At 35.5% G+C, this 13,920-nt stretch overlaps 1 protein-coding gene across 2 annotated transcripts in view; it reads left to right on the top strand.

Moving 5' to 3' along the window:
• Psme4 (proteasome activator subunit 4) overlaps nucleotides 1-13,920 on the top strand; it is a 98,760-nt gene that overhangs the window by 8,145 nt on the left and 76,695 nt on the right. For both annotated transcript variants that reach the window (XM_027934320.2, XM_071601568.1), the window contains exons 2-3: nucleotides 8,588-8,728; nucleotides 9,312-9,428. In XM_027934320.2, the coding sequence (XP_027790121.2) occupies nucleotides 8,588-8,728; nucleotides 9,312-9,428 (258 nt within the window). The remainder of the gene's footprint in view (nucleotides 1-8,587; nucleotides 8,729-9,311; nucleotides 9,429-13,920) is intronic.

Raw genomic sequence — 13,920 nt, 5'->3', positions numbered from 1 at the left:
AAATCTAAGAAATTGTTAATTTTGTATTCAAAATGAAGAAAGTGAATCTCAGAAATTGATTTTAATACTGGGCTCAAAAGAAAGGCCATGTATAAGATGTGTAACAAACGGACTGGAGGGAATGAACATTTTGGTCAAGAAAGAGATTAGTGTGTTTTATAATCCCAAAAGAGGTATCCAAAACTGGAATTTAGCAAAATAGATTATGTAAATGTTTCACTTTAAAATAAATCTGTAATAGTTGTTGTGGTGAAGGATTTAGTGTTAGAAAATTTAGCTGTAGTTATAATTTTTTTGATAGGTAACCATTATGTATTAGTAATGCTAATTTGGCCTTTTTTTTTTTTTTTACAATATCTGGCTCTTAAATATTTGAGATTAAAGATAAAGATTTTTCCTTTCTAAGAAAAAAAATTAACACTATTAACACAGCGTGGAATGGGTATAAAAATAGGACTGTATTGCAGACAAGTTGAAGATTGCTTAAGAATTATTAAAAATATTTTATAATCTTCTGTTTTCTAATGGCAGGCAGTCTAAATGGAATATAGAATAGAACATACGTGGGTGTTTCTTTTTCTGGTGATTTTCTTTTTTAAGCAAATTATAAAGTAGAAGGTTTTAGAGCAAGAAATCTTATTAGTGCAGTCTTTTTCTTGTGAGTATGTATATTTGGACTTACAGTTTTTTTCTTTGTTACTGTATTAATATGACGAATGGATTGGGAAATTTTGGCAGATTCCTGAATAGTTCACTTGGGATAGTTGGTGTTCTGAGGGAGGTAGATTACTTCTAGAGACCCTAATTAATAAAACATCAAATATCTGTAAACATTGAACAAATGGAGTTGCCTCTTTTGTATAAGGCAGGGGAAAAGTTACCATGTAACTGATCCAGAAATGATTTAGACAGGTGATTTTTTAAAAAAATCATAATTTAAGGGCAGAATTATCTTAAGATCTTTTCACTTTTTTGGGGGGGGGTTGTAATCTTTCATCTGCACATAATTCTTGAAATAATGAGTCATGACCAAGTGAGTTGGCATATAAGTTTGATTTTTTATTTTAACCACTTCTTGTTTTGGGTGAAGTAGACTAGGATTATTAGAGTTCATTCAGCAATAATAAAGATGACTGTTCATCTCCTTTGTTTTAGTTTTATATGAGTATGTGTGTGTACCAGATTATATTTGTTACTGTGGATTGTGACCAAAAAAAAATTTTAAAGCCACAGATGTAATGGGTGTCGTGCTGTAATTAAAAGTAATCACCTGGTACTTGTTGAGATAAAAGAGATGAAAATGCAGTTACAACAGTTTAAAAATATCAGTAACCTGAGGGTTAGAGTGTTAGTGAAATGTTGAATGAGTGACATAGATAGCACCTACCATATAGAGAGGTCTTATTGTGGCAGCACTATGCTAAGTGCTTTGCATTCATTATTTCATTTAATTCTCACAAACAAACCTATGAACTATAGATATATTATTCAAACTTCTTTACCTTTGAAGAAATGAGGCTTAATGAAGGTGTCTGGAGTCTACTTGGGCTACTCTCAGTATCATACATGGAGTGTAATCCCAGCTTAAACAACTTTTATTTCTCCCTGGAGGTCTGAAATCTTTGAGATTGTAGTGTCAGCATGGATGAGTTCTGACCTAGTGGGGAAGGGAGCTTTTTCTGACTCTTTTATTGAACATTAATCCCAAGACTGATTACCTCACCAGAGTCTAGTCTCAGAATACTTTGATGTTGGGAATTAGTATTTCAACATATGAAATATGTTGAAATATACATATTGAGGGGAGATAGTGCATAAGCATTCAATCATTAGTAGAGGCTTTTTAAAAATGTGTAGTTTACTTGATGACTACAGAGATCTTGCTCTTAACCACTGTGTTGGTTTTCAGAAAAAAGTTTTCTGGCTATGTAGCCTGGGAATTCCACCCAGGGGAAGGATCACAGTTAACCTTCAGGTAGGATTTAGTTAGGTAAGGAGGAACTCAAAGAAAGCCATTTAATTTGGGGGCACAGAGATGAATGGGCAAATTGATATGACTGTACTCAAAGCATTATTGAAATAATCAGTTACCTGTCTCTCTTTCTAAGGTATATGCTCTAGAGTCATTTGTTATTTGTTTTTATGTTCCCTTTGCCTGATGCCATGTCTAGCTCATAAATGACACAAGAAAAGCATTTCAAGAAGTTATTTCCTTTATCCATTCCTCAAGAGAGAAACAACTGGGAAAAGAATAATGACATTATTATTATGTATTAATTGTAAGTGACTTTATTAATCTAGAAATAGGGTCAATTTAAAATAGTCACAGAGTATAATTCTGCACTCTTGATACGCTGGAAGTCCAGTGAGTTTTGTGCAGCCTGTGGTGGATGGAGATAAAGAGAATTATGTACCTTTGGTCTCTTTGTCCATTTGGAGTCATCATTGTAAAGATGATAGTGGGCTGGGTGCTGTGGTGTAATGAAATCCCAGTGTCTTAGGAGTCTGAGGCAGGAGGATCCTGGTTCAAAGCCAGCCTCAGCAAAAAAGCTCTAAACAACTCAGTGATACCCAGTCTCTAAATAATATATAAATTAGAGCTGGGGATGTGGTTCAGTGGTTCAGTGTCCCTGAGTTCAACCCCCCCCCCCCCCCAAAAAAAATGATAATAGTTGGTTTTAGGCATTTGGGAAATCTTTTTTTTTTTGGTAATTGTGTATGGACAGCATACCTTTATTTATTATTATGCGGTGCTAAGGATTGAACCCAGTGCCTCATGCATGCTAGGCAGGCGCTCTGCCACTGAGCTACAGCTCCAGTCCGGAAATCTCTATTTTTGAAATCAGTTGGTTTAATGTGTTCAAATATTTACTGTTGGTTTGAGTTCTTTTTTTGAAAATTAGTCCTATTGAGCTGTTTGTAATTATAGAAGCCAGTATATTCCTCAAAACACACTGGTAGCACTTTTGGTCATTTGGAAAAAGTGTCTCACATGTTCACTTGGTTTCATTTCTGGTTAGAGCTGTGGGTTCAGTAGGTGTAGAAGCATGGTCCCTTATACCAAGTAGCTCTCAGTCACCAAAGGAAACAACAATGTGTGCATACAAAACTATAATATGAAGTAGAACATGAAAAATAGTTATTTGGTATAACTTATTGTGGGGCTAAGAGGACAGAGATAGTGCTTTTGTTTGGGAATGGAGGAAGACTATGAAGGAGGGATTTGTTGAAGGATAGATAGGCTTCTAAGGATGTGAACAGATAATTCACATGAAAATAATTATACAATGAGCAAACTTCTTAAAATTATTTAGGCTTATAATTAATTAAAGAAATAGGAATTGAGTTGGATGTGGTAGTACACAGTTGTAATCCCAGCAACTCAAAGAGGCTGAGGCTGGAGGATTGCAAGTTTGATGCTAGTCTGGTCAGGTTGGTAAGACCCTGTCTCAAAGTCAAAAATAAAACAAGGGTCGGGGCTGCTGGGATTGTGACTCAGTGGTAGAGTGCTTGCCTAGCACATGTGAGTCCCTGGGTTTGATCCTCAGCACCAAATATAAATAAATAAAATAAAGGTCCATTGACAACTAAAAAAATACTAAAAGAAAAAAAATATTAAAAAAAAAAATAAATCCGGCTGGAGATGTATTTAGCGCGGTGGTAAAGTGTCCTTGGATTCAATCCCCAATACCAAAAAAAAAAGGAAATATTAATTGAAATGGATTATATTAATATTACATTTTTAATGATTTTCATGGACTTTAAAAAGCATATGTTGTGTTCTAATCCATCTAGGGAACTTATGAAAAACTGGTAATCAGAGCCCCACTCCAGTAATAGTTAAGTCATTATTTTTCATACATTCATCAGTTGTCACTGTTTTTGTAGCCATATGAAGGAACCTGGGTTTTACAGACACACAGAAAATTAAATGACTTTCCCAGTGGATTGACATAGAGCAGTTTGAATTCTCAGCAAATAAAAATGTAGAACCATGCTGTTCCAGATTGCTTGGATACTGTGTTGAAATCAATAAATATCCTATCCAGGGGCTGGAGGTGGGACTGGGGCTCAGAAGCAGAGCACTTGCCTAGCATGTGTGAGGTACTGGGTTCAATCCTTAGCACTGCATACAAAAATAAATAAAATAAAGGCATGCTGTCCATCTACAACTACAAAAAAAAAAAAAAAAAGAATCCTTTCCGGAGTTGATTATAATGTTGGGAGTTGCACAGCAAGTATGAATGAAAACATAGGATACTCTTGTTTTTTTCTTTTCTTTTTTTCCCTTTTTAGTACTAGGGATTGAACCCAGGGGTGGTTTCCCATGGAACTAACTAAAAGAGGAGAGATGGGCTTACTGAGTAAACCCTTACTGTGAGATAATTATGTGTATTATATGTAATAGTGAGGGTCTTGTTCCTGGAATAAAATTAAAAGTAATTTGTTTTTTATTCTCTAGTTTTTCCCTGCTACTTTTGGCTCTCTCTCTTTAATATATATATTTTTTTGGTTTGGTGGACCGTTGGAAAGAGAAGGAAAAGACTGGAACTGATACAGGTACAGGAAAGTGTATATTTATTTGCTTTGGGTATGAAGAGTGGTGAGTTGAAGTGAGTATATGAAATTATTTGGGGTTTTGTTCTTTTTTTTTTTTTTGGTGGTACTGGGGACTGAACCCAGGGCCTTGAGCATGCGAGGCAAGCACTCTACTAACTGAGCTATGTCCCTAGCCCCTTGCTTATAAATTTCATGGGTCATGGGCTCAGTGGTAGAGTACTTGCTAGTGTGAGTCACTGGGTTTTATCCTTAGCTCCACATATAAATAAATAAATAAACAGATAGATAAATAAATAAATAAAAGAAATAAAGGTGTTGTGTCCATCTACAGCTAAAAATTCATGGGTCATGGTATCTCTTCTTATTGTATAATACTTGTCATTTAGCACTAGCCATGAGCTATTAAAGGACAGTTTATTTTGTTTCATTTTATTTGTGGTACTCAGGGCCTCACACATGCTAGGCAAGTACTATACCACTGAGTTTTTAAAATTTTATTTTTTTTTTTAGTTGTAGATGGACACAATACCTTTATTTTATTTATTTATTTCTGTGTGGCGCTTAGGATCGAACCCAGTGCCTCATACGTGCTAGATGAACACTTTACCACTGAGCCACAATCCTAGCCCACCACTGAGCTTTTTAAATTTTATTTTGAGACAGGATCTCATTGAGTTGCCTAGGCTGATCTCAAACCTCCAGTCCTCCTGCTTTGGCGTCCTGAGTAGCTGAGATTATTAGGTGTGGCCCACAGCCTGGCTATAAGAGACATTTTAAAATGTCCTTAATATTACTATTTATTCAAATGTTTTTATTTTAGTAAGACTTTATTGTTTTAACATAATTCCTGCATTGATAAGTTGCTAGTTAATCTTTTTAAAAAAATATTTCTTTAGTTGTCAATGGACCTTTTTAAATTTCTATGTGGTACTGAGAATTGAACCCAGTGCCTCACATGTGCTAGGCAAGCGCTCTACCACTGAGCTACAACTCCAGCTCTTCTTCTTAACTTAAAAGAAGACCCATTTATTCATTTTACTTTTATGCCAGTACTTTTTTGAGCTTTTGAAAAAAAAAGTCTTTGAGTTGTATTTTGAGTAATGCTTGAGAAAAGAACTGCTTGCTGGTTGGTGAGGAATTAGGGGAAATAAAAGGTTTTTGAGGAATTCCCCAATGTTTAGCTTTTTTCAGCAGCTCTAGTCCTTCAAGGAATACACCCCCCACCCTTAATTTCTTTTATAGTATCAAAATTTGGGTTATGTTAATTTTGTGTCTCTAGTGTGACAAAGGTGTCTGTCTATTGCAATAGAGCAATATTGTAGCTAAGTTATAAAGCAGGTTGATCCAATTTTTTCATAAAAGTATTTATAGGGGAGAGTGTATAACTATAGGGGCATCTGGAATCTTGGCAAGATTTGAAGTAGTTACTAAATTAGGGAATATTTCTTTGAACTCTCCTGTTTCATCTTTGTTCCAGTTTTTTCCTTTTAATTTAAGACAACCTTTTTTTTTTTTTTGTAGATGGACACAATACCTTTATTTTATTGATTTATTTCTGTGTGGTACTGAGGATCGAATCCAGTTCCTCACAAGTGCTTGGCCACTGAGCTATAACCATAGCCCTGTCTGTGCCAGTTTTTTTTTTTTTTTTAATTTTAATATTTATTTTTTAGTTATCGGCGGATACAACATCTTCGTTTTGCATGTGGTGCTGAGGATCGAACCCGGGCCGCACGCATGCCAGGCGAGCGCGCTACCGCTTGAGCCACATCCCCAGCCCTCTGTGCCAGTTTTTAAGAATAGCTTTTGAATGATTCTTTCAGCTCTAATTTTAGAATAAAATCAAAGGTCGGGGGAGGCTTCAGGAAGTTACTACTGTGTTTATATAGCAGCCTCAAGTATCATTGGTAACCCTGGGATTGAGATTTTTAATATAATGTCTTTGCTAATCCATATGCTTTACTAGTATAGGGTGGTTAAGAAACTTTTATAGTAATAATAGGCAAAGTCGAAATGATCTGCAGTCTCATTGTTCTTCCCCATATAATGTTCAGTCTCTTAGGAACTAAGGTGAGATGATGGGATTATTCCTGAAACCACAGAAAAGAGCTGAAAAAAATTTAGAATTGTTTGAGAAAACAAGAAAGACTTCTCTGAGTGGACCAGAAATTTTGAGTTGTTTCTGGAAGATAGAAATGCATTAAGGTGCCCTAACTTTCAAAATTAGGCATAGTTTTAATGATTTTTAGCTGTTGGGGGAGTACTAAAGATCATGTGAGGAATAGTAATGTTCTCATTTATTTATTTTTTTTAAAGAGAGAGAGAGAATTTTAATATTTATTTTTTAGTTTTCGGCAGACACAGCATCTTTGTTTGTATGTAGTGCTGAGGATTGAACCCCGGCCGTACGCCTGCCTGGCGGGCGAGCGCGCTACCACTTGAGCCACATCCCCAGACCTGTTCTCATTTCTTTTGACTTGTGTGTATTTGTAAACAACCCTCCTCAAAGGGGTATGAATTTAAATATACAGTGATTCGTTCTAAATAAATTTGAGTTTAATAACTTTTGACTCCTTAAGTATTCTATGAGCACTCATTGAATTTTGAAACACCTTTTTTCTGAAATTTGCTTATGTTTGGTACTTTTGCTTACATTGTTTCTCTAAAAGTTAAAAAATTTGAAAATGTATGTTTTTGAGGTTAAATGCTCAATTGTTTTTGGTAGTAATTATAATTGAATTAATGCTTGGAAACATAACTGTATGTTCTGTAATTTGCTATATTGTTTCAAGATTCTAAGCAGACCATATCCATGCTTGCTTATTTTAATTTAATTAATTTTTTACAGTACTGGTGTTTAAACCCAGGGTTTTTGAATGCTAGGCAAGTGCTCTACCAGTGAACTACATCCCCAGTCCTTATTATTTTATTTTGAGACAGAGTTTCATTAAGCTGTCTATACTAGCTTTGAACTTGTGATCATTCTGTCTCAGCCTCACAAGTAGTTGGGATTACAGGAGAATGCTACCACACTGGGCAGCATAACTTTTTATTTTTTTTGTTACTGGGGATTAAAGTTGGGTGTGCTTTACCACTGTGCTATATCACCCAGCCCTTTTTTATTTTGAGAGGGTCTCACAAAGTTGTTGAGGCTGTACTTGAATTTGGAATCATCCTGTCTCAGTGCCTGAGTTGCTGGGGTTACAAGCACCCACCACCACACCCAGTTTATCATATCCATTCCTAAAACAAAGTGAATAGTACAGTAAACTGGATTTGTACTTTTGTATTTTTTACCTTTAATTATGTTGTTGTATGCTGTTTTTAAGTAGTTTCAGGGACTTACAACTGAAGACCAGTTATGAAGACCAGTTATCATAACAATAAGACAGTATAGTTTTAATTGGCCATCAAGTAATGATGAGAACAGGTTTATTATAAACCCTTTGCTGTTAAAATACTTATTTGGTAATCTCTTGAAGTGCAGAATAATTCTTTGCTGCATAATGATTAGAATGAAAAAATGCTTAAATCAGAGATACTTGAAATTAAGATGTCACTACACCTTTTATGTGTTTGTGGTTAAAAAAAAAACACATAACATAAATATACCCTCTTAACAATTTTTAAGTGTATGGTACAGTATTGTTAGCTCTATGTTTGTTGTAAACAAGTCTCTAAAATTTTTTAATCTTGCATGACTAAAACTCTATACCAGTTGAGTAACAACTATTCCCCTCTTGGCAAATTCCGTTCTAGTTTCTGTTTCTGAGTTTGATTGCTTTAGGTACCTCATATAAATGTAGTTTTTGTCTTTTTTAAGTGGTTGACTTAACTTTATTCAGGGTTCATCCATGTTATATTATACGACAGAATTTCCTTCTTAACCTGAACAATCCATTGTATATCACATTTTCTTTAATCATTCACCACTGTATAGACAATTTAATTGCTTACACATCTTAACTAATATAGATTATGTAATGAGGAACACAAACATCATTATTTGGCTTATCTTTTCTTGCAGATATATTCGACTTTATGGGAGAAAATTTAGCAAAGAAGATCATGTTCTTTTTATTAAGTTATTGTATGAACTGGTATCAATTCCCAAACTGGAAATCAGCATGATGCAGGGATTTGCCCGTCTCTTGATCAACTTGTTAAAGTAAGTTCATTTTCTATGATTTCTGCTAAGGTTTTAATTTTTGTTTGTTTTTCTTTTTGAGGTTTCAGGAAATGAGAGCCACTTTGGGAAAAGATCACAGAAAACATTAGCATAGATTTAATTTTGTGTATCATTTAACCTTTTAAATAAAAATTTTTATCTCCATGAAATCTTCTTTTCCATAGCACACACACATTCAAGTTTATATTGTGTGATTCTTTCATTTATCCTAATTATTTCCCCATGTTGGTTATATTTTCCTGGAAGACAGGGGCCATTATGTTCTTTGGCAATCCAAGAGCACTCAGCACAGTGTTGCAAACATTAAGTACCCCATAAATAGTGTGGTAAAATAGGAAATTTGTTTGTAATAGTGGTGGCATAAATTTAAATGCCCCTTTTAATCTAGTCCTTTTTGAGCAGCAGCAAGAATCTGGTGTATTGTTCTAATATTATGTTCTGCCAGTGAGTGTCTGAATGGGGAAAAGCAAAAGCTACTGTGATTAACTGTGCTTTTTATGTAGTATGTGTGACACACACACACACAAACACACACACACATGTTTTTTCTCTTTTTGACTAGGAAAAAGGAACTTCTTTCAAGAGATGATTTGGAGTTACCTTGGAGACCACTTTATGACATGGTAGAAAGAATATTATATTCCAAGACAGAGCACCTGGGATTAAATTGGTTTCCTAAGTAAGTATTTCTGATAAAGTACTTCTTGGTGGGGGGGCACTTGACTTGAGGGGATTGATCATGATTGAAGAATATTGGATCTCTTGAAATAAACAATCAAATACACATTTTAATATGCTCATTTTAATGTAACTTGACTCCTTAGAAAATTCTTTGCCTTCTTGAAATTATCTGAAAGCACACCTCTCAAGGCTTTCCCACCAAGATACCTCTAATATCCAGTGTCACATAATAACCAAAGAAAATAAGATCCTGTTGCAGTGGGATAGGCCTGTAATCCAGCAACTTTGGAGGCTGAGGAAGGAGGATTGCAAATTTAAACCTAGTCTCTGCAACTTAGGGAGACCCTGTCACAAAATAAAAATAGAAAGGACTGGAGGTGTAGATGAGTGGTAGAGCACCCCTGGGGTCTATCCCCAGTACCACAAAAGAAAAAAGATTGTAAAATGTGCATTACTTCTAATGATACAAATTAGATTTCAAGAAATATCTCTTCCTTTCCTTTCTTTCCTGGCGATTTAACTCAGGAGGGCTCTATCACTGAGCCATACCCCCAACCCTTTTTTATTTTTAAGACCGGTTTTTGCCAGCTTGCTCAGGCTGGACTTGAACTTGTGATCCTCCTGCCTCAGCCTCCTGAGTTGCTGAGATTGTAGGTGTGCCACTATACCTGGCTTTAGCATTTTTCATTATATATCTGGGTGTGTGTATTTCTTTCTTTCTTTCTTTTTTTTGGTGTGTGTGGGGGGATCTTTTCTTTTTTGGAACTGAGTGTTGTATTGAACCCAGGGCTTTTGTGTATGTGAGGCAGGCGTTTTGCCACTGAGCCAAGGCCTCCATGTGTTTTAATTCTTCTAGTAAAATGGATGCTTCAAGAAGATTCTTTGCATATTCCAGAGCACTCACATTTCTAAAGACATACACTCCTAGTTAAAGAATGTCAGTTTGAGTGGTTGACTGTTTTTAGAATCTAAACACAGACCAGTCTAACTGCACAGACCTTGGTTTATACCATTTCCTGGTAATGTTCACAATTGTTACTGATTATTGGTTTCTGGGACATATGTTCCAACTCTTCTACTTTTTGTAAGTTTTGAATGTACAGAGTACAATATAATCACCGGTCCTCTTAGGTTAATAGTGATTCAGAGTTGACTGCTTAATGTCATTTCTCTTTGTTAACAGGGGTTCAGTTGTGACATAGCCCATAATTTTCTCAATTTTAGCATTTTTGGATTTAAATGCTCTCAAATATATGATTAGGTTTATTTAAGGGACTTTTTTCTCCACTTTTTTAATAGCTATTGCCTTTCTTTATCTAGAACTGTCTAGAATTATTTGTCATATGCTTAAGTACTCATTACCTGAAGAGTACCATTTTATGTCTATTAATTTTTTTCTCTTTTATTTTTTGGTACTAGAGATTGAATCTAGGGTCCCTTAATTACTGAGCCACATCCCCAGCCCTTGTTTTTTTTTGGGGAGACAGGATCTCACTAAGTTGTTGAGGGCCTTGCTAAGTTGCTGAGGCTAGTTTTGAACCTGCAGTCCTCCATCCCCCATTACAGGCATGTGCCACCATGCCCAGCATCTTTTTTCTCTTGTCTTTAAATATGTATTCCTGTAGTTTATTTCTCAAACTTAGACATGTAGCCATTACCTTATTATTTCCTGTAGCCTCCTTAATTTCATTTAAACCAGGGTGAACCCCCAGGCTTCACTTAGATCAGTGATCTGTGTTCCTTACCATAGACTTTTTAAAAAATGACTGCAGATGGTAGATTATAAAAGATTTTCAGTTCATAGACAAGTGGTGAAAAATGAAATTATATAAATAGAAAGGGTTAAAAAATGACTATAGGTGATCCTGAACTTTGGCCCTAGCTGGATTTTGGACAGTGGTCTCAAGAATAGTGATCAGAATCATTTATTTTCTGAAGGTTTTATATGTTAAAACAAGGAAACTTTATTGCAACCATAAAGATAATAAAATTCATCGTGAAACTGATACAATGTGTAAAATATGCTTTTATAAATTTTGCTATGCAAACTCAAAATTTAATATAAAAGCATTATAAAGATTGGTTTTGAGGGGCTGGGGTTAATAAGTCAGTGGTAGAGTGCTTGCCTAGCATGTGTGAGGCATTGGGTTCAATTCTTAGCACCACATATAAATAAATAAAATAAAATTAAGTCCATAAACAACAACAAAAATTTTTTTAAAAATTCCTTTTGAATACTCTTTCCCTCAAGGAGGATGGCATGAATTGGCTTGATTAAGCCTTCTTTAAATATGAGCTCAAAGAATTTATGATTGGCATCACTACTTCATGGATTTCAGGGACCTTAGCACTGTATTCAAATCAGTTATCTTTCTGAAACTTTTCTGACTTATTTTTTTGACTGCCTCTGAAAGTCATTAGTGAGAGGTAAGGGAATTCAGTTGGTTTGGTGCTTTCTTGTCCTTCAGTATGTCCTGTTCTTAAAACATCCCATGCAAGCATTATCCTTCTGTCTTGCCTCTTCTTATAAGAGGCAGCTTCTTCTTACAAAGTCCTTGGTGAGCACTAATAAATGTCTGGCTTTCTTCTTCAGTAGTCCCAAATGTTTTGCCACAACATTTTCTGTTAGTGCCTGTTGGTTGGTACTTTTCATTTTCTAACCCTGAAATTTTGATATCTTGCTTATGGTAGTCTGAAGCATCAAATTGTCCTTGCTCTTATGGAAACCTTTCTGCTTTAAAATTTCACCACAAACACACACACACACACACACACACACACACACACACACACTCCCATACCCTCCCTCCCTCCCTCCCTCCCTCCCTTCCTTCCTTCCTTCCTTCCTTCCTTTGTATTGGAATTTGAACCCAGCAGTTTGCTCTGCCTCTGACCTACATCCCTGGCCCTTTTTATTTTGATATGGTTTTGCTAGTTGCCCAAGCTGACCTGGAACTTGTGATCTTCCTGCCTCAGCCTCCAAAGGTATGTGTCATCATATCTGGCTGCTCTTAGCATTGTATTTTTTGGTACTTGGGATTGAAACCAGAGGTGCTTAACCACTGAACCACAACCTCAGCCCTTTTTTTGTTGTTGTTGTTGTTGTTTTTTTGGAGATAAGGTCTCATCAAGTTGCTTATGGCCTTTCTAAGTTGCTGAGGCTGGCCTTGAATTTTCATCCTCCTGCCTTAGCCTCCTGAGTTGCTGGGATTACAGATGCTTATCACTGCGCCTGGTGCTCTTAGTGTTCTTAGTATTTTAAAGAAACACTGTGGTTCTGCTGAAATCTTTAATTGATTTAAATAAGTAACTCAACTCTGATTGATTCACCACTCCATTGTTGTATATTTTTAATTAATTATTTAAAATAAAATTTACAAATGATATAATTTTTAATAGCTATTTCCTTTCGTTATCTAGAACTGTCTAGAATTATTTGTCATATGCTTAAGTACTCATTACTTGAAGAGTACCATTTTATGTCTCTATTAATTTTCTTCTCTTGTATTTTTTGGTACTAGAGATTGAATCTAGGGTCCCTTCATCATTGAGCCACATCCCTAGCCCTTGGGAGTGTAGTAGTGTAGTTCATTATAGGATGTGTGGTTATTAGCACGTACCAGGGCATGGATTTAGTCCCCAGCACCTAATAATAATATCACTACTATTATTATTTTAACCTACCTATGCTCATTATGTCTATTCAGTGGCAAATAATAATAATAATATTATTAAACCTAAAAAAGAGAAATAATAGGAAAGTAGTTCATTATAAAACATTCATGTCTCATCATGCACATGCATATTGTGTCATTACATAAAAAGACACAATATAGTATTCATATTTTGCATCTACTTAATCTGAATATGTTTGGATATTTTTCTAAAATGCTTTCTAGACAAGTGCTCTAACACAGACCCGAACCCTCACCCCTACCCCCACACCATGGTACTGGGAATTGAACCTGGGACAACCTAAGGCCTCATCCAAAATACTAGCCAAGTGTTTTACCACTGAACTACACCTCCATTCCCTTCCCCACACTCCCAAGTACATTCTACATGTGGTTTAGGGACTCAACTAATTTTTGCTACCTTTTATCTTGGATTCAAATAATCAAAAATTTCTGCCTCATTCTTCAGTCTTTACTGGTTCAGTACTCTTTGTCTTATCTTACTTTTAATTTGTAAGACCCAGGCCTTCTCATTTCCAATCCAGTAGTCTTTTCTTTGTATCAGTGCTTCTTAGCATTTTCACTAACACCCTCTTCATGTCCCTAAGATGTTAACTAAAGAGGTCCTGGAATGAGATATTTCTTGGAAGTTTCATGTATTCTCTTAAATGTTCATATCTGCAGTAGGTTTATTAGGTAATGTTTTTATAAGCAAACATTTCTCTGTATTTCTATGACTAAAATTGATGTTCTAGGAAGATGAGCTATATTGTTCCAGTGGTGTGAAGTATTTCACACAGGGCTGTGTACCTTCAC

This window comes from Marmota flaviventris, chromosome 14 (assembly GCF_047511675.1).
Source record: "Marmota flaviventris isolate mMarFla1 chromosome 14, mMarFla1.hap1, whole genome shotgun sequence".
Lineage (NCBI taxonomy): Eukaryota > Metazoa > Chordata > Mammalia > Rodentia > Sciuridae > Marmota > Marmota flaviventris.
The sequence above is the reverse complement of the archived record's forward strand: the minus strand, read 5'-3'. Positions and strand labels throughout refer to the sequence as shown.